Raw genomic sequence first — 25,367 nt, forward strand, 5'->3', positions numbered from 1 at the left:
AGTCCAGTTCAGTTACTAGTCAATGGTGACTTTTTTGAAACTTGAGCGATTGCAATGCCATTGAATGTCAACAAAGTGGTTCGATTCACGCTTGATAAAGATGGTCATTGGCTGGCACTTCTGTGGTGCAAATATTGCTTGACCTTTATCAGCCCAAGCCTGGATGTTGTCGAGGTCATACTTCACATGGACATGGAGTGCTTCAGTATCTGAGGAGTTGCCAATGGTAACACTGTACAAGTGTCAGCGAACATCTCCACTCCTGACCTGGTTTTGGTGGATGCTGGAGGAACAAAGAAGTTTGATATTTTATCTCGCCTATCTGGGTTTCCTCCCACTCCATAAGTTCTTTGTAGATTTCTGAGACCTTCCACTCCCTCACCCCCATTGTAGAAACTACCTTATCCGGTATCCCCTGCAGCGGCAGAAGCGGAAAGGTCGAAACCTGCCTTCGTGCAAAATCCCTTACCTGCAGATCCCGAAACCCATTCCCTCCCAGCAATTCAAACTCATCCTCCAAATCCTCCAAACAGGGAAAGCTCCCATCAGTTAATAGATCCTGCCAGCCTCTCAATCCCTGCTCTCTGCTACCTCCGAAAACCTCCATCCTCCCTGGAACAACCGGTAGTTACCACAAATTGGAGCTCATACGGGCAGCACGGTAGCCTTGTGGATATCACAATTGCTTCACAGCTCCAGGGTCCCAGGTTCGATTCCGGCTTGGGTCACTGTCTGTGTGGAGCCTGCACATCCTCCCCGTGTGTGCGTGGGTTTCCCCCGGGTGCTCCGGTTTCCCCCCACAGTCCAAAGATGTGCAGGTTAGGTGGATTGGCCATGCTAAATTGCCCTTAGTGTCCAAAATTGCCCTTAGTGTTGGGTGGGGTTACTGGGTTATGGGGATAAGGTGGAGGTGTTGACCTTGAGTAGGGTGCTCTTTCCAAGAGCCGGTGCAGACTCGATGGGCCGAATGGCCTCCTTCTGCACTGCAAATTCTATGATATCTATGATACCGGCGCTCCCTCCACTCCCATATGCTTCCGCCACTGCCCCCAGACTCTCAGGGCCGCCACTACCACTGGGCTTGTGGATTACCGGGCCGGTGAGAATGGCAGAGGAGCCGTTACCAATGCCCCAAACTTGTGCCCTCACGTGAGGCCGCGTCTACCTGCTCCCCCCCCCCAAACCTCCCCCGCTACCCACTTCCGAATCATGGCTATATTTGCTGCCCAGTAGTAGTTTCTAAAGTTTGGCAGTGCCAGCCCTCCCCCCTCGGCTCCGCTCCAAAAGTACTTTCTTTACTCGCAGGGTTTTACCCCCCCCACATAAACCCAGAGATCACCTTATTCACCCGCTTAAAAACGCCTTTGGTATTAAAATAGGGAGGCACTGGAAAACAAACAAAAATCTCGGGAGGGCTGTCATTTTTACGGCCTGTACCCTCCCCGCCAGTGACAACGGCTGCATGTCCCATCTCCGAAAGTCCTCCTTCATTTGTTCAACTAAACAGGCCAGATTTAATTTATGTAGCTGCTCCCAACTCCATGCCACCTGAATACCCAAGTAGCGAAAACTCCCTCCCACCACTTTAAACAGCATCTCCCCCAATCACCTCTCCTGCCCCCTCGCCTGGATCTCAAAAACCTCGCTTTTACCCATATTCAATTTATACCCAGAGAACCGGGCAAATTCCCCAAAGATCCGTATAATCTCCCCCATCCCCCTTAATGGGTCAGAAATATATAGGAGTAGGTCGTCTGTATATAACGTGACCCTGTGTTCCACCCACTCCACCATCCCCCGGACTAGCCCCTTCCAGTCTGTTGACGCTCTCAGCGCCATCGCCAATGGCTCTATAGCCATGACAGTGGGGAGAGGGGACATCCTTGCCTTGTCTCCTGGTGCAGTCTAAAGTAGTCCAAACTCACCCGGTTTGTCCGCATACTCGCCACCGCAGCCTGGTACAGCAATCGAACCCAGTCAATAAAGCCCTGCCCAAACCCAAACCGACCCAGGACCTCCCACAAATAATTCCATTCTACTCGGTCGAAGGCCTTCTCCGCGACCACCACCTCTGCCTCCACTCCTTTGTAGGGCATCATGATCATATTCAGGAGACTTCTAACGTTGGCCGTTAGCTACCTGCCTTTGACAAACCCCGTCTGGTTCCCCTATCAACTCCGAAACACAGTCCTCTATCCTCGAGGTCAGAATTTTGGCCAGCAATTTGGCATTGACATTCAGTAGGGAGATTGGTCTATATGACCCCCATTGCTCTTGGTCCTTCTCCCGCTTCAGGATCAATTAAATTGAAGCCTGCGACATTGTTGGGGGAAGGGCACCCCTCTCCCTTGCCTCCCGTGCCTTCACCAGCAGCGGGCCCAGCATCCCAGAAAACTTCTTGTAGAATTCCACTGGGTAGCCGTCTGGTCCCGGGGCCTTGCCTGACTGCATGGCCTCCAATCCCTCTACTACTTCTACAATTCCAATCGTGGCTCCCAGCCCCTCCACCAACCCTTCCTCCATCTTCGGAAACTCCAGCCCTTGCAAAAACTGGCCCATCCCCTCCACCCCAGCAGGGGGCTCCGACTCATACTGCCATCTATAAAACTCCTTGATCACCCCATTCACCCCCGCTGGGTCCAAGATCTTGTTCCCCCCTCTGTCCTTCACTCTTCCTATCTCCCTGGCCGCCTCCATTTTCCTTAGCTGGTGTGCGAACATCCTACTGGCCTTCTCACTATACTCATATACCGCCCCCTCGCTTCCTCAACTGCCTTCCCCTTGGATAACAGACCAAACGCCATCTGCAGCTTCTGCCGCTCCTTCAACTGTCCCGCCTCCGGGGCTTCAGAATACCTTATGTCCACCTGGAGTATCTCCCGAACCAGTCTATCCATCTCTGCCTGCTCCACTTTCTCCCTATGAGCCCTTGTCGAAATTAGCTCCCCCACAACCACTACCTTCAACGCTTCCCATACCGTTGCTGCAAAAACTTCCCCCACATCATTTATCTCCAAATAGTTCTGGATGGCCTCCTTCACCAGCCCGCACACCCCCTCATCCGTTAACAGTCCTACTTCCAATCTCTATTGCGGGTGCTGACACCCCCTCCTTGCTCACCTGTAAATCCACCCAGTGTGGGGCATGGTCCGACAGCACAGAAACCAGCATCCACCACCCCCGCTTGCAAAGCCCTGTTCAAAATGAAAAAAATCAAGCCGGGGAGTATACTTTCTGAACGTGGGAGGAAAAAAAAAAACTCCTTCGCTCTTGGCCGTCCGAATATCTATGGGTCTACCCCCCATCTGTTCCTTAAACCCCTCTAGCTCTTTTGCTGCGGCTGGCACCCTCCCCGATCTTGAACTCGACCGATCTAACCTCAGATTTATACCCGTATTAAAGTCCCCACCCCATGACCAACCTATGCGAGTCCAGGTCCGGAATCTTCCCTTACACCCGCCCCATAAACTCTGCGTCGTCCCAATTTGGTGCGTAAATATTCACTCATACCACCGGCATTCCCTCTAGCTTCCCACTCACCATGATATACCTACCCCCCGAGTCCGCCACTATATTCCCTACCTCAAATGACACCCGCTTATTGATCAAGATCGCAACCCCCCAAGTTTTAGAGCCTAGCCCCGAATGAAATACCTGCCCGACCCCTCCCTTCCTCAGCCTAGTCTGATCCACTACCCTCAGGTGTGTCTCTTGTAGCATTGCCACGTCTGTCTTCAACCTCCTCAAATGCGCGAACACGCGATCCCTCTTGACCGGCCCATTCAGCCCTCTCACATTCCATGTGATCTCTCCCCCCCCCTCCCCGGCACTCTCGCCCCCTCCCCGGCACTCTCGCCCCCTCCCCGGCACTCTCCCCCCCTCCCCGGCACTCTCCCCCCCTCCCCGGCACTCCCCCCCCCCTCCCCGGCACTCTTTCTCCCCCCCCCCTCCCCTGGCACTCCCCCCCCCTCCCCGCCACTCCCCCCCCCTCCCCGGCACTCTCCCCCCCCTCCCCGGCACTCTCCCCCCCCTCCCCGGCACTCTCCCCCCCTCCCCGGCACTCCCCCCCCCTCCCCGGCACTCTTTCCCCCCCCCCCTCCCTGGCACTCCCCCCCCTCCCCGCCACTCCCCCCCCCCTCGCCGGCACTCTCCCCCCTCCCCGGCACTCTCGCCCCCTCCCCGGCATTCTCCCCCCTCCCCTGGCACTCTCCCCCCCCTCCCCGGCACTCACTCTCAGCCCCCTCCCCGGCACACACTCTCCCCCCCCTCCCCGGCACTCACCCCCCCACCTCCCCGACACTCGCTCTCACCCCCCTCCCTCCCCGGCACTCGCTCTCTCCCCCTCCCCGGCACTCGCTCTCACCCCCCTCCCCGGCACTCGCTCTCTCCCCCCCTCCCCGGCACTCGCTCTCACCCCCCCCACCCCAGCACACTCTCCCCCCCTCGCTGGCACTCGCTCTCACCCCCGCCCCTCCCCAGCACTCACTCACCCCCCCCTCCCCGGCACTCTCCCCCCCTCCCCGGCACTCCCCCCCCTCCCCGGCACTCGCTCTCCCCCCCCCGGCACACTCCCCCCCTCCCTGGCACTCTCCCCCCCTCCCCGACACTCGCTCTCCCCCCCCCTCCCCGGCACTCTCACCCCCCCTCCCCGGCACTCACTCTCTCCCCCCCCTCCCCGGCACTCTCACCCCCCCCCCCCCGGCACTCGCTCTCACCCCCCTCCCCCCGGCACTCGCTCTCTCCCCCCTCCCCGGCACTCGCTCTCACCCCCCTCCCCGGCACTCGCTCTCTCCCCCCCTCCCCGGCACTCTCCCCCCCTCCCCGGCACTCGCTCTCACCCCCCCACCCCTCCCCAACACTCACTCCCCCCCCTCCCCGGCACTCTCCCCCCCTCCCCAGCACTCTCCCCCCCCTCCCTGGCACTCTCCACACCTCCCCGGCACTCGCTCGCTCACCACCCCCCCCCCCCGGCACTCTCCCCCCCTCCCCGGCACTCTCCCCCCCCTCCCCGGCACTCTCCCCCCCCTCCCCGGCACTCGCTCTCCCCCCCCTCCCCGGCACTCTCACCCCCTCCCCTCCCCGGCACTCGCTCTCACCCCCCTCCCCGGCACTCACCTCCCTCCCCCCTCCCCGGCACTCTCCCCCCCTCCCTGGCACTCTCCCCCCTCCCCGGCACTCGCTCTCACCGCCCCTCCCCGGCACTCTCACCCCCTCCCCTCCCCGGCACTCTCCCCCCCTCCCTGGCACTCTCCCCCCTCCCCGGCACTCGCTCTCACCGCCCCTCCCCGGCACTCACCCCCGCCCCACAGCGCTTCCTCCACAGCCCACCCCCAGTCCCCTCCCACCCTCGCTCCCCCTCTCCCCCCACCCACAGACTGCGGCCATGCCGTCACTTCTCCTGCGGCCACCCCGTGACCTACCTCCACGCTGAACGGCGTCAACCATCAGCACTGGTTGACGCCGTTAAATAGGTGTTTTGATTTTTGCCGGGAGAATACGGGCAGCACCGGGGTCAATAGCATTGCGCCGGCCCCCGCCATTCTCCGAGGGGGGGCGGCGGGATTGACGCCTTGCCGACTTCTTACCGGTCGGAGACTTCGGGAGACGGCGGGGGCGGGATTCACGCCGGCCCCCGGCGATTCTCCGACCCGGCGGGGGGTCGGAGAATCCCGCCCCTTATTACCAATGTGACCTTTCAGGCCGAGTTATTTACAGAGATGGTCAGATGTTGATCATCCAGTCACTTTTTATTGAGATGGCCTGTGTTGGTTTTGTTTATGTTTGTGTCACCAGAACTAGAATAGACGTAAGATTGTAGGAACTCTCTCTCATTCTGGGCTGATGTCAGCAATATATGAATTATTTTCTTCATTCACTTTCGGGTGATATGAAGATTACAAAAATTACATGTCGGCAAACATTTTTTTCAGGCACATCAAAGGTGCGGGATAGAAATAAATGAGTCTTCAGTTAATGTGGACATTATAGAATCACTAAGGTGCAGAAGAAGCCATGATGTGGAGATGCCGGCGCAGACCTGAGGAAGGAGCAGTGCGCCGAAAGCTCGTGTTTGAAACAAACCTGTTGGACTTTATCCTGGTGTTGGAAGACTTCTTACTGTGCAGAAAGAAGGCCATTCGGCCTATCAGTTCTGCGCCGATCCTCTGAAAGAGCACCCTATCTAGGCCCACCCCCACACCCTATCTTTGTAATCCAGTAACCCCACCAACTCTTTTGGGTACTAAGGGGCAACTTACCATGGCCAATCCACCTAACCTGCACATCTTTGGACTGTGGGAGGAAACCAGAGCACCCGGAGGAAACCCACTCAGACACGGGGAGAAAGTGCAAACTCCAGACAGACAGTGACCCAATTGAACACAGGTCCCTGGTGCTGTGAGGTACATGGAACATAGAACATACAGTGCAGAAGGAGGCCATTCAGCCCATTGAGTCTGCACCGACCCAGTTAAGCCCTCACCTCCACCCTATCCCTGTAACCCAATAACCTCTCCTAATCCTTTTTGGTCACTATGGGCAATTTATCATGGCTAATCCACCTAACGTGCATGTCTTTGGACTGTGGGAGGAAACCGGAGCACCCGGAGGAAACCCAGACACAGGGAGGACGTGCAGACCCCGCACAGACAGTGACCCAGCAGGGAATCGAACCTGGGACCCTGGCGCTGTGAAGCCACAGTGATATCCACTTGTGCTACCGTGCTGCCCCCGTAGCAATGCTAACCGCTATGTCACCCTTATGAGAGGTGCACAAAGGATACTCCATTCGATATCACCTGATTTCCACCCTGTTTGAGATGAATTTATATCTCCAGATGGTGTCCGGCATAAGAACCAGTCTGGTTCACTAATGCTCTTTAGGGAAGGAAATTTGTCATCCTTACCTGGTCTGCCTACCTGTAACCCAGATCCACAGCAATGTGAACACTCAGTTCAAGGGCAATTAGGAATGGGCAACAAGTGTTGGCCTTGATGGTGACATCCTCATTCCAGGAAAGAATAAAGAAAAACCAAATGGATGCCGATTTGAATACAATGGTAATTTTATTGATACATGGTAAGCATTCAGACAAGGGGATCAGGGGTTATGGGGAGAAGGCAGGAGAATGGGGTTGAGAAATAAATCAGCCATGATTGAATGGCAGAGCAGACTTGATGGCCCGAATGGCCTAATTCTGCTCCTATATCTTATGGTCCTAATTACATGAAACATTTATAAATGATAAGCTATATAGTTGCAAAACAAACTATCTAATAGTGTATCTGTGTTCACATTTCAAAATCAATGAAACCTGAATGCCATTCAATAGCACTGCTGAGGAACCAATCTTCCAAAATATTACAGTGAGATATTTCAGAATAAAATCACAGGGCGCATTGATTGTCTTTATGTGATACCTTCTAAATTGATACATCAGTGCCCTCAAATACCATGAAGCTACAATTTGACCAGCCATAAACTCAGCGGGTAATGGGTTGAAATCCCAGAAAAACTGATTTTAAAAAATAATTTCATGGCTCGTGAGTATTGTTGCCAAACCAACAAACTGGTATTTGTTACACAACCTGAATTGCTTTTGAGAAGGTAGTGGTATGCCTCTTTCTGGACTGCCACAGACCATCTTCTGTCAGTACATCCACTGTGCTGTTAGGGAGAGGGTTCCAGATTTTTGACCCAGCGACAATTAAGAAATGATCTAGTTCTAAATCAGGATGGTGCGAGGCTAGGAGGGGAAGTTACAGGTTGTGCTGTTCCCATGCATCTAGGTGTTAGAGATTGCAGTTTTGGAAGGTATTCTCGAAAGAAGCTTCGCAAGTTACTGCAGTTGCATCTCATATATGGGGCGGGATTCTCCCCTACCCGGCGTGACGGAGGGTGCCGGCGTAGGGGAGTGGCGCCAACCACTCAGGGGTCGCGCCTCCTCCAAAGGTGGGGAATTCTCCCCACCTTTGGGGGCCAGCCCCGCGCCGGAGCAGTTTGCACCGGTAGACTGGCGCAAACACCCGGCGCAGTCGGAAGCGGGGCTGGCCGAAAGGCTTTCGGCGGTCGGCGCATGCGCCGGCAGTGACGTCAGCGGCAGCTGGCCGCTGACCTCACTGCCGGCGCATGCGCGATGCGGGGTTCTCCTCCGCGTCCGCTATGGCGGAGGCCGTGGCGGCGCGGAAGGAGAAAGAGTGCCCCCACGGCACTGCCCCGCGGAGTGAGCGGGGGGCCCCGATCGCGGGCCAGGCCTCCGTGGGGGCACCCCCCCGGGTCCGATCGCCCCCCGCCCCCCCCAGGACCCCGGGGGCCCGCTCGCGCCGCTGAGTCCGCCGTTTCCGAGGTGGTGTACACCTCGGCGGCGGGAGAAGGCCTCCCAGCGGCGGGACTTCGGCCCATCCGGGCCGGAGATTTAAGGTTAGTTGTTAAAAAAAGAAATCCCGCCGGCGCCAGCTGTTTTCACAGGCTGCCGGCGGGATTTGCACAACGCCAGTTTTTTACCGGCGGGAGAATTAGGAGACCTGCGGGAGCGGAAATCACGCCGCTTCCCGCCAATTCTCCGACCCTGCGTGGGGTCGGAGAATCCCGCCCATGGTATGTCACTGTCTGCCAGTGGTAGAGGAAATAAATATTTAATGTGGAGGTTGGCATGCCAATCAAGGAAGCTGCTTTTGTCCTGGATGGTGCCAAGCTTGAGTGTTGTTGGCGCTGCACTCACCCAGGCAAGTGAAGAGTATTCCATCACAGTTTCTAGCCTATGATAAGGCATTGAATGCCATAAGGAGATGGTTTCTTCTTTGTTGGGGACCGTCAATGCCTGGTATTTGCATGCTGTGGCTGTTACTTGGCACTTATCAACCCAAGCCTGAATATTGTCCAAGTCTTGCTGCATGTGAACACGGACTGCATCAGTATCTGAGGAGTGAAGAATGGCGCTGACCTCTGCGCAATCATCCATGAACAATCTCCACTTCTAACCTATGATGGCCGAAAGTAATAGATCAGCAGCTGAAGATGGCTGGGCCTTGAAAACTACCCTGAGGAACTCCTGCAATGATGTCTTTTTATATAGTTTTCCCTTGGATTCCGTCGACCTCAGGGGGAAGAAATCGAGAGAACCCTCAGGAATTTTGGGGAACTGGTTCGCACAGGAGAGATGAATTTATCTTCTTCACTTAACATGTGCAGCATAATTTGCAATGTCCTGTTGAACTAATTCAGCTGAATATTTACATATCAGCAAACTACATGGAATATGAGTGCAGAATTAGAGGACTATAAATTTAACTAATTTAATGTTACATATTGTTATTCGGATCCAAAATATTTCTTAGATTTTGAAGCTAATAAGAGATAAACTCTTCATTCCAATCATACATAGAATGCAGAATGTGGATTTTTCTAGCTCCAGATAGAACATAACAATGCAGTATACGAAGCAGGAATACTGACAATTATTTCAAAAAAAAATTTAGAGTACCCAATTCATTTTTTTTCCAATCATGGGACAAGTTAGCGTGGCCAATCCACCTATCCTCAACATCTTTTGGGTTGTGGGGCAAAACACACACAAACACAGGGAGAATGTGCAAACTCCACACGGACAGTGACCCAGAGCCAGGATTGAACCTGGGACCTCGGCGCTGTGATGCAGCAGTGCTAACCCACTACGCCACTGAGCTGCCTGGAATATTGACAATTATAAGGATGCATTCCTGACCATAATCTTTCTGAGCTCAATTATCCAGTTTGGTGTTGTTCAAAAATATTTGTCACATTAGAAATTCAACATAGCTGGTAGAACAGTTGTAGGCCTGGTGCCCTTTACACCCCCAGGCTGGTCTTTTGTTCTGCCGACTTCAATAGAACTGAATATCAACCTGAGTCTACAATTGACAGCTGTTGCAATCCCCCTCATTTTACACAACAGGTCAAGGCACATTTAAACCACATATCACAGTTGCACCAAACCTGTACTTAACAGGTTAATAAAATTCATCAACCTTGATGTTGTATGTAGTTTCAATGTCTTCTTTAATCTTATCCCAGGATAAATCCCAGCTAGTGATAGGATTTGCTGGGAGTGCAGCGTACTTCTGAGCGAACTGTTTGTTGTATTTGTACAAGACCCACTTCCAGAACGCAGACGTCTCAATCGTGGTATCGGCAGTGATGTTCCAACAATTGTACCTCATGCCAAGATTTCTGTAGTCCTTATAGGGCCAAAATTCTTTATTTGTATCTTTGTTTCGGAATTTGGTATCACTTGCAACCAGTGTGGTACAATTCTCTGTTACCAATTTCCTACTCTTGATGGAATGGTACCCAGTGAGGCCCTGAGAGCGGTGATATTCAGCACTATGCTCTGAGTGCGTTGGGTTTGTGCAGTCACACAGAACGCCACAGAAGGGGCAGCTTGCCCCGCAACCAGATAACATTGTGTACAGCTCACTGGACGGGTCTATGGGCAATGTTTTAAGCTTTGCACCAATATTACTCCTCCAACCATTAATATGTTGCACAAGGTGATCTTCTACTTCGCAGACAAAATTGGCAATTTCTTGAGTAAAATGCTCAAGGTTAATATTTGTAGCTCCCAAGGTAATGGCAGCCAGCTGGCTTCCTGGGATCTGAAAATCTGATTCAAGTTTTTCTTTAAACATCTGAATAACACTGTGCACCGTAGCCTCATTAGTCTGTGATGTTACTTGCTTGAGAGTTTCTTTGACCAGACTGATAAATCTTTTCAGAACGTCCAGTGCAAGGTAGCACAACAGGGGCTGTTCTCCATCTACAGCAGCACAATACTTTGTGACTTGTTTCCTCAGCCATTTCTGCTCAAACGGTACTGTCCGTTGGATGTACTCGTGATATTTCTCAAAATTGTCCTCCTCTTTCAAATGCAACATCAGAGCCACTTGGAAGTTCTTTCGAAATTTGAATTTCCCGCCTTTCCCATGGTATCTCATGTACTCCACAATGTCAGGTCCTAGCTTCTTGTTAACTGCATTCAGCAAAGCTGGTTGCAAACAGGATTTACAGAATAACTCTGCTCTTTGTTTGGTTTGGTCCTTTTCTTGGTAGATATTCTTAAAGCTTTTAAAGTAATTTTCCTTCTCATGTTTCAGGAGCTCCAGTGCATCATTTTTCTTCCTGAACTTAGCCTGCATCGTCTCAAATTTCACTGCGGCCAGGGAGCAAATATGGACAGTGTATTCGACGTTGAATTTTTCATTGAACGTGAAGTCGTTATCGTTGTGTTCTCCAATTTTCTCTTCCACAATTCTCAATAGATGTCTGAAGTAGGTGGAATCATAGTCCTGATTTCTCTGCACAATCTGTTCCACAAACTCCTCACATTCTTGCCAACACCAGCCTGCCCACTGCACTGCTCGAAGCATTTCATTGGACTTCTGTGGGTAGAAATAGCTGCAACATTTTTTGAAAAGAGATTTCGGTTTTGTATCATCATCTGTCTTCCTTTCAATGTGATTGTTAGTCACTTGGAATAATGTCATTTCAACTTGGGAGCTATTTTTCTGAATAAGTTTCTCAGTGATTAAATGACTGTGCATTTTCTGCGTCAGACAGTTTTCCATGTCACTCACAATGGTACTTTCTTTTTGTGGTCCATGTGTTAATGTTGAAAGTGTCGCTTCCCACATAACCTGAAATTCTTCCCAAAGCTCGGTATCGCGCATGCCCCTTTTCTCCTGCCTGCACCTTTTCAGAAGGTCATTAACTTGCTCTTCAATCCGGCTCTGATAACTGGCCTTAATATCATCCAACTTCTTCATATCTCTCCATCTCTGGACTGCCTTATCACTTTTCATGTCTGCATACATTGCACGTTCTTTGATCACTGAGTCAATGCTGGAAAAAAAGTCGGACCTGTACTTTTCAACCAGGTTCGCCCTATCGTTGGTGGAAAAATAATCTTCCAGTTCTTGGAGAGCTTTTTGTTTCTTTTCTTCCATAAATGAAACCCGTTTTCTTTTCAAACTTTGAGCCAAACGTTCGGGATCATCTGTGGCATTATAAATTCTGTTCTCTTCCATTTCCACAAATGAATGTATCTCTTTCCGCAGTTCCCATTCAAGGTCGGTGTACTTGATAGAAAGTTCCTTGTAAGCTTCAGCTACAAGGCTATTCCGGAAACTGAAAATGAAATTTTCATACTTCACTGCTTTCCAGAGAGATTTAGTCCACTCCATAAACTCAGAGATGGTTGAAAACTTGCGTTTGTTTTGGTGGTTTGTGAAAGATTTGAAAATCATTTTTTTCAGCTCAAACACCTTCTGACTGTAGCCGGTATTGACTGCTGCCATGGGTGGATTCCCATGCCACAGGCCTGGGATGTTCCAGTTGTTTTCCTTTGCATCATAGTCTAACACATCAGAGAACTTAGTGAAGCGGCAATCTTGTTTTTCCATTTTAGCCGCTGCTCGTGTCATCGTATCCAGCTGTTCCAGTAGTTGTTTACGGCCTCTCATATTCTGGTCATGGGCGGACACATCGCTCACATTCTGGTGGACAAAGTAACAAGTTGGCTTCTTCCCCACTTCTTTCATTCGTATAAATGCATGTACCACTATCTGCAGCACGTCTTTCATCTCGGTAGAGTTTTCCATGGCCATATTTACCAATGTCACATCGCTTAGTCCGATCACCAGGGTGGCGAGCTCGTTGTCATGTTCATAGCTGTCATCGATATTCGATAGTTCCGGCGCTTTTAGCCCCTCAGTGTCAATTACCATGATGTACCCACAGCCCAACTCCTTCTGCAGATCTCCTGTAACTTTGATGAGCTGCATGAATGCCCCACGGGTGCACCGGCCACTGCTCACAGCAAATTGCAAACCAAACATGGTGTTCAGAAGGGTGGATTTGCCTGTACTCTGCACGCCCAATACAGTCAGTACAAATACACGGGTCTGTGTGCCAATCTTGTGCTCAATTTCCTTCAGTACAGCTGTGACCCACTGTAAAGGTATGTTTGAAACATCTCCATCGATAAGTTCCAGAGGGACACCGTCCAGCATCAGATCAGCAGCAGTGTGGGGCAGCTGTTGTACGATGCATTTTTCTTCCTTGTTCTGATTTTTCTGGTCAATCAATGTTTCGTAGATCAGTCCAATTTCTCGCATGAAATGCTCCAATCCAAGGGAGCTGGTGCTTATTTGCTTATCCAATCCTTGCAGGTGTTTCCAAGTTGCTGCTGCAGTTTTTCTCTGGTCTGCGGACACTTCCTGAGATTTCTCATACAGGGCTTTGTATTCTTCTCGTAAAACAGAGAGCGTTTCTCTGGAGCTGAAATCTAATCCAAATTTCATCCACTGTAGGAAATGTTTCCTTTCATCTCCTGACCTTTCTGTCAGGGCTGCAATAAATGTTTTAATGTCAGCCGGTACACCTTTCCTGCGACGTTCATTGCGCAGTTCACTCTGGTTCTTGTCCAGCTTGCTAAGATACTCATTTACAGACATTTGACCTCGTTTCTTCAGGCGACAGCTTTCCTTTTCTAGTTTGGAAAGTTTTTGCCAGGTATCACCTTGAAAAGTCATCTTCACTTTCTTGAAGTTCTCAATTCCCTCGGTTCCAATGGAATGAAGTATTTCTTTTGATTTCCTTTGACTTTCTGAACTTTGCTTATCATCCTCATCCACATTAATCCCAATTTCCCTTGCAATTTCTGCCATTTCCCCTAGTCTCTTTCCAGTGGTTTGGGATTCAACCGTTGAGAGCCCCCCAACTTCCGGACTGCTCATTGCAGCTATTTCTTTCAATGTGGACCGGAGCAACTGTGCAAACTCTGCATCGTTCTTTCTACCCATAACTAAAATGTGATTCCTCTTCACAACTGACAAAGAAACTAACGTTTTCATGTGGCTTTTCGTTTCTTCAGTTATGTCCTTCCCAGATAGAATTATGACTAGATTTGTTACAGTCTCTGCAAAGGAATTAAGGATGCCACTGGTCTCGCTGTCTATGTTATTGACAAACACAAAAAGAGCCGAAGAGGCCTTTGCCAGGAATTGAACCTGTTTCTCGAACGCTGTACCATCACCTCGAAGGTTTAATATAGCCATTGGTTCCGGAAACAGATCCAAATCCTCACTGCCACTGGGTAGGTACCAGCACAGCTCAACAAGGCCATTGGAAATCTTTCGAGGTAAATTCCCACACTCCATGTTGGAATGGACGAAGAAATTGTGCTGTTGTTCAGAATTGCTGAGGATTTCATTTAGAACCTTAGATTTGGAGATGGAGCAGGGACCGAGCCGAATGAAGGAAAACGTCGGAATGTGCTCGATCACCATATTTGTTTCTTTGAACCCCTTGCTTACTCGGAGTGAGAATGGACGCCACTTCTTCACAATGGAGCGCATGGCCCACAGAAGGAAAGTGCAGCCCTCGTTACCATCAGGCAGTAAAAGCGGCAAAGCGAACTGACATAGGGACATCTTCAGCATCAATTCTTGCTGTAGGAAAGCGTTCGCACGCAGGAAAATAGCGGTGATGATATCCAAGGGATGGTATGAATCACTAGGTGGCTCATCCAGCCCAAGGAAGTCCAAGTCTTCTGTTTCTTGTTTTCCTGATTGAACTTCTTCCTGAGTTAGTGAGTATTTGAAATTTCTTGATTTTGAATTGAACATCATCAAATTGCAGAGAAAATAGGCAGGAATATCCTGAGGTGAACTTGGCACCTTATTTTCAAGTGCCTCTGCACTTATGGTGAGCACATCGCTCAAGGACAGCTTCTCACTCTCTAATGTTTTCAACCCCAACTCCATTAGAAAGTCTTGGACACAAACTGGCTCAGTGCATCTTTTGGTGGAAATGCTGCCCAGAAGAGCTGAAGTATCCGTTTGTGCTGGTGTTTCCACTTCCACAGCTGGTTTTTCACCCTTGGATTCAAGTTTGGGCAAATTACCTTTGAGGGACTTGCAAGAACCTTCCCCGAGCTCCGAGTCGCTGAGAAAAGGGTCTGATTTGTCATCGTTTTGGGACTCAAACAGGTTTCCCCCCCTTCCATCGCTGGTGACATCGAGCTCCATATCGGTCGACTCCTTTGAAGATGCACCTGCAGGAATGTAAATTCTGTTCAGTTTTAGAGAAAAGTCTTTGAATCACAATATTAAAAGTGCTGTGGATAGGTGTTAATGCTGATTGTTGTGTTGCCTCTTTCTCTCCCTTCTATAATGGGAAGGCAGAGAAAATACTTAGTGGCACATTTTCCATAGAATCTCTACAGTTCAGGAGGAGGCCATTTGGCCCATTGTCTCTGCATCAACCCTCTGAAAGAGCACCCAACCAATGGCCCACTCCCCTGCCCTATGTCCGAAACCCCACCTAACCTGTACATCGTTGGACACTAAGGGGCAATTTAGCATGACCAAACCACCGAACCTGCACCTCTTTGGGCTATGGCCCACTCAGACATGGGGAGAACGTTCAAACTCCACACAGACAGTCACCCAAGGCCGGAAACAAACACAGATCCGTGGCTCTGTGAGGCAGCAGTGCCAACCACTGTGCCACCGCGCTGCAATAACATGCTTTCGCGCTATCATCCTGAGTTAAAATAACATCAATTAGATTGCCTGGGTGTAGTGAATGTTGGAAATTCAGGCAAACTATATTCCACTCTAACCAATTTCCATGTTTTTGCTCAACTTAGTAAATCCAGCAGCCTCAGACAAACAGGAAAATCAGGATTATTGTTATTGTTTCACTCAACATTTAAAAAAAATATAATGGTTCAGATGATGGAACTGATTGTGCAAGTACAGATTCTGTTGCAAATGGGAATTGCAAAACTTGTGCGAAGCTACACTTTTTGAGATGGTGAAGTTTGAATTTACTAAAATTACACTGTGCTCTTATATAGAATATCAATTTGGGACCTTACAGATTACCAAGCTCAGCATTGAGTTCAATAATTTTAGATCATAACTCACTGACCCCTCTTTTTCTCAAAAGGAAGCTGTTGCTGCTGATTCTGCTTCTCCATTTACACCTCCTCTCGATGCATCTTTCTTACTTGCTTATCTCCCTCCATCTTTACCAACCCCTTTGCCTTGCACCATCACCCTCTTGTCATTTACTCTCCTGCTTTTCACCCTCTCGCAGATGTTCTATTTTTGTTCATTTCCATCACTATCCCTGCCTTTCTATGTCCTTAAGACTTAATATGCATCCAATTTTTCCAAGTCTTGAAAGAGGGTCATCACCTGAACATTGGCCCAAATCTTCCTACCTCGAGATTGTTGGAGATGGGACATAAGTTGGGAAATGCACACCAGTACTCTGAAGATGTCACGACATAAGGATATATGTGGAAATTGCCTGGCAAGTTTAAACTTCCAATAGAGTGATTCCCCACTGCCCTGGTCCCTTGACGAATGTCTCCAAGCCCGAGTTCAAGGCAGAGATTCACGCCAGATATGTGAGACTTACCTGCATACTTTCCCTGGAAATGTTAGTTTGATAACTGATTTATCTCAGTGGTTATTCAGGATAACTCAACTGCGCACCAGATCCAATCATCCACCTCACTCAACCAACTATACACCAGACCACACCCCGACCTGACCTGACTACCGCCTGACCACCTGACCACTCTCCTGACCATGCGACTAGTCCCTGAACACCCAACTGCCCCTACCGACTAACCCTGACCAGACCCCACTCGATCACCCAACCACCCCTGGCCACCCAACTACCCCCTCGACCTGACCCCACCTACCCATTCATTCGCCCACATTCATCCCTCAAATGGCTCGAGACTCTCAAAATGCGCACAGGCCAGGATGCGAGGGGAACCTGGGGAGTTTGAGTATGTAGTAACTGCTGTTCTACAAGTTAGCATGCCCACTCCTCTCCACCCCCTCCCCACCCCAACTCTTGGACGCTTGCTGAGCTTGGTAGTCTTAAGGTCCCCAATTGTCTATATAGGAGCACGTAGTGTAATTTTGGTAAGTTCAAACTCCACCATCTCAAAAAGTGTAGCTTCTCACAAGTTACAAGTTCTGCAACTCATATTTGAACAGAATCTGTACTTGCACCATCAGTTGCATCATCTGCGGCATTATATAAAAAAAATATGTTGAGTGAGACACTGGAGCGCTTGCGCTGCCGATTTCTGCTTCAGCCAGGATCAGAAGTTGAAAATGGGTAGTGACGTCGAGTTGGAGAAAACTTCCCAGGCACCAGCAATGTGCCCAGCATTGACATTGAGTGGAAGAGCGAGGTCCAAATGAGGTCTGTTTCCCCACAAATGCTGCCTGACCTGCTGAGTATTTGGAACACATTCTGGGAAGAACATTGCGCTCTCAGAGGCAGGTTGACAAGTGGTCAGGGGGTCATAAAACCGGGCTTGATGCCATGAATGCCATTCCTGGCATCTAGCCGCCTGCTCCTTCGTAATTTTACAGGGGTTTTGGGCTAGGTGAGATCCTTAATTTGCAAATGACTGGCCTCTTCCCACTGCGGCAGAAATTTCAACATGGTGGATGGAGGCCAGAGCCAGATTTGTAGCCTGAAGGACTTCACTCCTCACCCCTCTTGGGCCCATCTGAAGCTCCCCCTCATCACCTGAGTTTAGGAATAAAAATGGGGCAGCCACATTTCTATAGCAGAAAATTGAAGAGAAGATATGTGCACAATTCATATAGGTGTGTAAAAATAACAATAATAGGGTAATTATATTAGGTGATATCAACATTCCCAACATTAACTGGATAGTCAAAGTGTAAGGGCTTATATGGAATGGATTTCTTAAAATGTATACAGGAGAACTTTTTCGGTCAGTATGCAGAGGGTCCAACAAGGGTCAGCTCAGGGCTGGACCTAATTCTGGGGAATGAAGCCAGACAGAGTGTTGAGGTGGTGGTTGGGGAGCATTTTAGTGATAGCGAGCACAACATGGTACAATTTAAGCTCGTTATGGGCAAAGAAATAGATGAGTTGCAAAAAAAGGTTTTGGATTGGGGCAGAGTGGATTTTGTAAAATAAGGCAGGATCTGGCACGGTAGAGTGAGAACTTATGGGAAACCTACAGAAGAGCAGTGGCGATGTTCAAAAATGAAATGGGGAGGTACAGAACCAACATGTTCCCTCTCGGGGGAGTAACCAGCCCAGAGAACCATGGATGACCAGAGATATTCAGGATATGATTTAGGGCAGCACGGTAGCACTGTGACTTCATGGAGGCCAACGAGGACATAGGAGTTCGCTCTGGCTGGCAAAAGTAGGAAAAATTCCAAGATATTTCATAGGTATATCAATGAGAGAGGATAACCAGGAAAGAGTAGGGTCCATTAGGGACCAAGGGCCAGATGACATTGGTCGGGTGTTGAATTAATATTTCACATCTGTCTTCACCCAAGAGAATGAGAATGTAGGTACGGAACTCAGGGAGATAGACTACAAAGCCCTTGAGCAAATTGACATAGGGTGTGACAAGGTATTGGAGGCTTAAAAGTGGACAAATCTCCAGGTCCAGATGAATTGTGTCCCAGGATGCTGTGGGAGGCAAGGAAGGAGATTGCAGGGGCTCTGACCCAAATTTTGAATTCCTCTCTGATGATGGGAGAAGTGCCAGAGGACTGCAGAACAGCTAATGTAGGTCCACTATTTAGGAAGGGTTGTAGACATAAGCCAGGGAACTACAGACCAGGGAGTCTCAGTGATAGGTAAACTATTGGAGAAAATTCGAAGGGAGAGAACCTATCTCCACTTGGAGAGGCAAAGTTTGATCAGAGACAGTCTGCATGGATTTGTCAGACCTGAGTTCAAGGATCAGTATTGAGAGGATACAAGTTCAAGATGAGGGCAGGAGGTTTAAGGGGAATACGAGGAAAAACATCTATACCCAGAGGGGTGGTGAAGGGCAGAAGTCCTGAGCCTATTAATGCCCCTGTGAGCTTTAGGAGGCTGAGGAACGGCCCACCAATGTTAAACTCCGCTCTCTGCTCCGATTTCAGATTTTCAGCATCTGTATATCTTGAAGCACGGAAGATTAATTCATGGTTGAACTTCATAAACGTGAACCAGAGAGCCAATGGCCGGAATTCTCCCGTGGTTGCAATTCACTTTTCCTGCCAGCTGCGCACCCTCACCAGTAGGTTTCCTAGTGGCGTGGGGTGGCGACAATGGGAAACCCATTGACAAGTGGTGATAGTATAGAATCCCGCCTCCAGTGAACCTTGTGTTGGAACATAAGGGCCGGGATTCTCCCCTACCCGGCGGGGCGGGGGGTCCTGGCGTGTTGGGGTGGTGTGAACCACTCCGGCGTCGGGCCGCTCCAAAGGTGCGGAAGTCTCTGCACCTTTAGGGACCAAGCCCTCACATTGAGGGGCTAGGCCCACGCCGGAGTGGTTCCCGCTCCGCCAACTGGCGTGAACGGCCTTTGGCGCCACGCCAGCCGGGGCCGAAAGGACTTCGCCGGCCAGCATAAGTCCGCGCTTGCGCCGGAGCATCAGCGGCTGCTGATGTCATACCGGCACATGCGCAGGGGAGCGGGTCTCTCCCGCCTCCACCATGGTGAAGACCATGGCGAAGAGGGAAGAAAAAGTGTGCCCCCATGGCACAGGCCCACCCGCCGATCGGTGGGCCCCAATCGCGGGCCAGGCCACCGTGGGGGCAGCCCCCGGGGTAAGATCACTCCGCGCCCCCCCCCAAGGACCCCGGCGCCTGCCCGCGCCGCCAATCCCACCGGTAAAATAGGTGGTTTAATCCACGCCGGCGGGAGAGGCTTGTCAGCGGCGCGATTCCCGCCCCTGCCGAATCTCGAATGGCGAGAATTCGGGACACGGCGGGGGCGGTATTGACGCCAGCCTCGGGCGATTCTCCGACCCGGAAGTGGGTCAGAGAATCCCGCCCAAGAACTAGGAGCAGGAGTAGTCCACCTAGCCCTTCGAGCCTGCTCCGTCATTCAATGTGATCATAGCTGATCTTTTGTGGACTCAGCTCCACTTTACCGCCCGAACACCATAAGATCCCTCTGCATCCTTCTAAATTCCAGTCTACAGTCCCAGTCCAGAGTACAGTCCCAGTCTACTCAACCTCTCTTCGTAATCCAACCCCTTCAGCTCTGGGATTAACCTAGTGAAAATCCTCTGCACACCCTCCAGCGCCAGTACGTCCTTTCTCAGGTAAGGAGACAAAAACTGAACACGATACTCCAGGTGTGGCCTCACTAACACCTTATACAGTTGCAGCATAACCCTTCCTGCCTCACTGTCCACATGCCTCAGGTTTACCTGGAGCCTTACAATAACCTCCAGTCATTCTCCAGACTCTCCCTTTAGTCCTGGATGTGCATCCCTCTAGCAATGTTGTGTTGCCGGGAAACACGAGCCTCGGGTCCGGAAAACCACCCCAATATGAAGTCTACAGGAAATGGCATCTTCAAAATATCAGGAAAAGTTATTTCCTCCACAATTGTTTCTCTTGACTTTAAATGCAAAATGGTACAACCTTCAGTTGCTTTCTTGCTAAAATTCTACAGTGTTAAATGTTGAACAAGGTTCCATGACAGGCACTAACTAAACTGCGGATTATACTAAATGCACTTGGGTTTCATTTTGCTCTCACCCTCTTTAACATTTTCACTCCTATTGCTGTTATCCATGTTCTCCGTTTCTGATTGGTCGAGTTTGTCTTCAGAATCTTTCTCGGTTTCATTGTTACTGATAGTCTCGGTTTGTGCTGTGTCAGAATCTTTGTCTAAAGGGAATTCATAAAATCACGTTTGGTGAGTAGTGGAACAGCCACCAGCACAGCAGTTAGGAGAGACATGCACATCAGCGTTTATTGTCACTTGTTGAAACAGAGAAAATTACCAGATATATTTACTGCTATTTTTTCAACTGAATTTATCAGGGTTGGCAAATTTTAAATGTTGACACGAACCAAGCAATTGGAATTCCATTTTTGTCCCACATTTGAGAAAATATCAAGATACAAAAGTTATGTTTTGAGCAGCCCAGTGTTAGTATTCATAGAAATCTATCTGGTATTCCCAAACCAGTTCACATATTTAAGGTGGGATGTTCACATATTTAAGGTACCGGCCTGTTTCCTTTGGAATATAGATGCTTTTTAGGTGGACATCCTACTTATCGAAGTATACAAAACAAAATTGCTGGTGTCCCAGTCGAGACGGGGTAGAAAATAAGCATATATATCCGTCAGCCTGGCTACTTTATAAAATTATTTTCATATTTCCCAAGAAGGAGCCCCATAGTCCAGCTCAGCGATCCACATACTCCCTCCAGACAGAACCAATGCTACTTCTGTTCTGCACCACACCATTGTGCTGGAAGCTTAAGATGGTGCTGCTACACCTCTACTTCAGCACTGAGTTCGGCCCTTCCTCCCTCACTGTCCACGTGCCTCAGGTTTACCTGGAGCCTTACGATAACCTCCAGTCATTCTCCAGCCTCTCCGTTTAAAACTGTATCAATGCATTAGGAGGCCATTCGGCCCATCGAGTCTGCACCGGCCCTTACAAAGGGCACCCTACTGAATCTCACATATCTACCCTATCCCCATAAACCAGTAACCCTCACCTAACATGTTTTAGGCACTAAGGGCAAATTAGCATGGCCAATCCACCTAACCCACACATCTTCGGACTGTGGGAGGAAACCGGAGCACCCGGAGGAAACCCACGCAGACACGAGGAGAATGTGCTGACTCTGCACAGACAGTGACCCAGCCGGGAATCGAACCTGGGACCCTGGAGCTGTGAAGCAACTGTGCTAACCACTATGCTATCCAATCGTTGTACTGGTGGACATCCCAACCACCTTCCCATTTCTGAGGAGGAATACATACATTGATGCATATAGAAGATAGGAGAAGGAGGAGGCCTATTGGCCCTTCGAGCCTGCTCCGCCATTTATCACGATCATGACTGATCATCCAACTCAATAGCCTAATCCTGCTTTCTCACCATAGCCTTTGATCCCATTCTGCACTCTGTGGCTCCTTTCAAGCCCCTGACCTGAAATGGGAACCTTGACATGCTTCCCCTTTCTAAACAGGATTAAGAACAACATTGAATGCCCCCCCCCCCCCCTCCTCATAAACCACATCACCCCAACATCTGAGTTTTGGAGCAAACCATCCCTACTCTGCCACAGTAACGACCACCCATCAACTTCCTGCAAATGGCCCTCTCCTGTAGACGAAATCGGGATCTCGCTGTAGCTTGGCGAGAAACCAATTATCACTACTCAAGCCTAATTTCCATATAATTAACGAGAGCCACCCCTTATCCAATGGCCTCCCATCGTTCAGCGCTCACGCTCTGCTGATTAGTACCCCTATTGAAAAACGTGAACCTGGTGGAAGGGCTTCTGTGGAGAGCGGAGTCGCCATCATTGCTCACAGGCAAAGAGCCCGGGGGCGCTCCACGTTCCATCCCGGTGCTCGGCAGGGGGTGGCGGACCTTCGGCTGGGGGGGGGAGCAGGGGGTGCCCAGGCTGGGGGTGGGGGACCCTCCGCATGGGAAGGCTGCCATGGGAGGTTGTGCGGGCGCTGTGTGTGGGGTTGGGGCAAATAACTAAACCGCGGATGATACTAATTAAACTTGGGTTCCATTTTGTTCTCACCCTCTTTAACATTTTCACTCCTATTGCTGTTATCCATGTTCTCCGATTCTGATTGCTCGAGTTTGTCTTCAGAATCTTTCCCGGTTTCATTGTTACTGACAGTCTCGGTTTGTGCTGTGTCAGAAACTTTGTCTAAAGGGAATTCATAAAATCACATTTGGTGAGTAGTTGAACAGCCACCAGCACAGCAGTTAGGAGAGACATGCACATCAGCGTTTATTGTCACTTGTTGAAACAGACAATTACCAGATATATTTACTGCTATTTTTTCAACTGAATTTATCAGGGTTGGTAAATTTTAAATGTTGACGTGAACCAAGCCATTGCAATTACATTTTTGTCCCACATTTGAGAAAATATCAAGATTCAAAAGTTATGTTTTGAGCAGCCCAGTGTTTAGTATTCATAGAAATCTATCTGGAGTTCCCAAATGAGTGTTGTTGGGAAGTCCACATATTTAAGGTACCTGCCTGTTTCCTTTGGAATATAGATGCTATTTAGGTAGATATCCTGCTTATCTAAATGTACAAAACTTAATTGCAGGTGTCCCGGTCAAGACAGGGTAGAAAATAAGCATATATATCTGTCAGCCTGGCTACTTTATAAAATTATTTTTATATTTCCCAAGAAGGAGCCCCATAGTCCAGCTCAGCGATCCTCAAACTCCTTCCAGACAGAACCAATGCTACTTCCATTTCTGCACCACACCATTGTGCTGGAAGCTCAAGGTGGTGTTGCTACACCTCTACTTCAGCACTGAGTTCAACGCTTCCTCCCTCACTGTCCACGTGCCTCAGGTTTACCTGGAGCCTTACGATAACCTCCAGTCATTCTCCAGCCTCTCCGTTTAATACTGTATCAGTGCAGAAGGAGACCATTCAGCCCATCGAGTCTGCACCGGCCCTTACAAAGGGCACCCTACTGAAGCCCACGTATCTGCCCCATTCCCGTTACCCAGTAACCCCCACTTAACATGGTTCGGACACTAAGGGCAAATTAGCATGGAAATCCACCTAACCCACACATCTTTGGACTGTGGGAGGAAACCGGAGCACCCGGAGGAAACTCACACACACACGGGGAGAACGTGCTGATTCCGCATAGACAGTGACCCAGCTGGGAATCGAACCTGGGACCCTGGAGCTGTGAAGCAACTGTGCTAACCACTATGCTATCCAATCGTTGTAGTAGTGGACATCCCAACCTCCTTCCAATTTCTCAGGAGGAATACATACATTGATACATATAGAAGATAGGAGCAGGAGGCCTTTTGGCCCTTCGAGCCTGCTCTGCCATTTATCACGATCATGGCTGATCATCCAACTCAATAGCCTAATCCTGCTTTCTCCCCATAGCCTTTGATCCCATTCTGCACTCTGTGGCTCCTCTCAAGCCCCTGACCTGAAATGGGAACCTTGACATGCTTCCCCTTTCTAAACAGGACTAAGAACAACAGTGACTGGTGTACTGATACAGTACTAAAGGCAGAGGTAGTTCCCCATAAACCACATCACCCCAACATCTGAGTTTTGGAGCAAACCATCACTACTCTGCCACATTAACGACCACCCATCAACCTCCTGCAAATGGCCCTCTCCCGAAGACGAAATCGGGATCTCGCTGTAGCTTGGCGAGAAACCAATTATCACTACTCCAGCCTAATCTCCACACAATTAACGAGAGCCACCCCTTATCCAATGGCCTCCCGTCATTCAGCGCTCACGCTGGCACCGATTAGTACCCCTATTGAAAAACGTGAACCTGGAGGAAGGGCTTCTGTGGAGAGCCGAGGAGGCGAGTAGCCATCTTTGCCACAGGCAAAGAGCTCGGGGGCGCTGGGCTTGCCACCCCGGTGCTCGGCAGGGGGTGGCGGACCTTCGGCTGGGTGTGGGGGGAGGGGTGGGGGGGTGGGGGGGGGGCGGGGGGTGCCCCTGCTGAGTGTGGGGTACCCTCCGCAGGAGTAGGCTGCCATGGGAGGGTGGGGGGGGGGGTGCGCTGTGGGGGAGGGCAACTAACTAAACCGTGGATGATACTAATTAAACTTAGGTTTCATTTTGCTCTCACCCTCTTTAACATTTTCACTCCTATTGCTGTTATCCATGTTCTCCGTTTCTGATTGCTCGAGTCTGTCTTCAGAATCTTTCCCGGTTTCATTGTTACTGACAGTCTCGGTTTGTGCTGTGTCAGAAACTTTGTCTAAAGGGAATTCATAAAATCACATTATGGTGAGTCGTGGAACAACCACCAGCACAGAAGTTATGAGAGAAATGCACATCAGCGTTTATTGTCACTTGTTGAAACAGAGAAAATTACCAGATGTATTTACTGCTATTTTTTTTACTGAATTTAATAAGGGTTGGTAAATTTTAAATGTTGACACTAACGAAGCAATTGCAATTATATTTTTGTCCCCACACGTGAGGAAATGTCAGGATTCAAAAGTTATACTTTGAGCAGCTCACTGCTGAGTATTCATAGAAATCTATCTGGAGTTCCCAAACCAGTGTTGTTGGGAATTTCACATATTTAAGGTACACCTTCTACACGTGGATCAGCGCTAGCCTGGTCGAGATAGTTAGAGTTAGTTTACTTAGATTAGTAGAGAATCAACCCACAGCCAGATGTGTGCATTGTTACAGAAGTTCAATAAATGGTATTGAACCAACGCCTACGTGTGGTGTATGCTTTCTAGTTTATCTGCATCGTGTTGCAGTTCGTATTACCCCAGGGTGTATAAC

At 49.7% G+C, this 25,367-nt stretch overlaps 1 protein-coding gene across 2 annotated transcripts in view; it reads right to left on the reverse strand.

Annotated features, from left to right (window-relative positions):
• Window positions 1–8,594: 8,594 nt before the first annotated feature.
• Window positions 8,595–25,367, reverse strand: part of LOC119976318 (interferon-induced very large GTPase 1-like) — a 31,212-nt gene continuing 14,439 nt past the window's right edge. The window contains exons 4-7 of one of the 2 annotated variants that reach the window (XM_038816762.1): window positions 24,694–24,825; window positions 22,630–22,761; window positions 20,606–20,737; window positions 8,595–15,089 (exon numbers count right to left, since the gene is read on the reverse strand). In XM_038816762.1, the coding sequence (XP_038672690.1) occupies window positions 9,988–15,089; window positions 20,606–20,737; window positions 22,630–22,761; window positions 24,694–24,825 (5,498 nt within the window). In that variant the 3' untranslated portion in view covers window positions 8,595–9,987. The remainder of the gene's footprint in view (window positions 15,090–20,605; window positions 20,738–22,629; window positions 22,762–24,693; window positions 24,826–25,367) is intronic. The other variant, XM_038816763.1, reaches the window with a different exon arrangement.

The sequence above is a fragment of the Scyliorhinus canicula genome, chromosome 13 (assembly GCF_902713615.1).
Source record: "Scyliorhinus canicula chromosome 13, sScyCan1.1, whole genome shotgun sequence".
NCBI classification, from domain to species: Eukaryota; Metazoa; Chordata; class Chondrichthyes; order Carcharhiniformes; family Scyliorhinidae; genus Scyliorhinus; species Scyliorhinus canicula.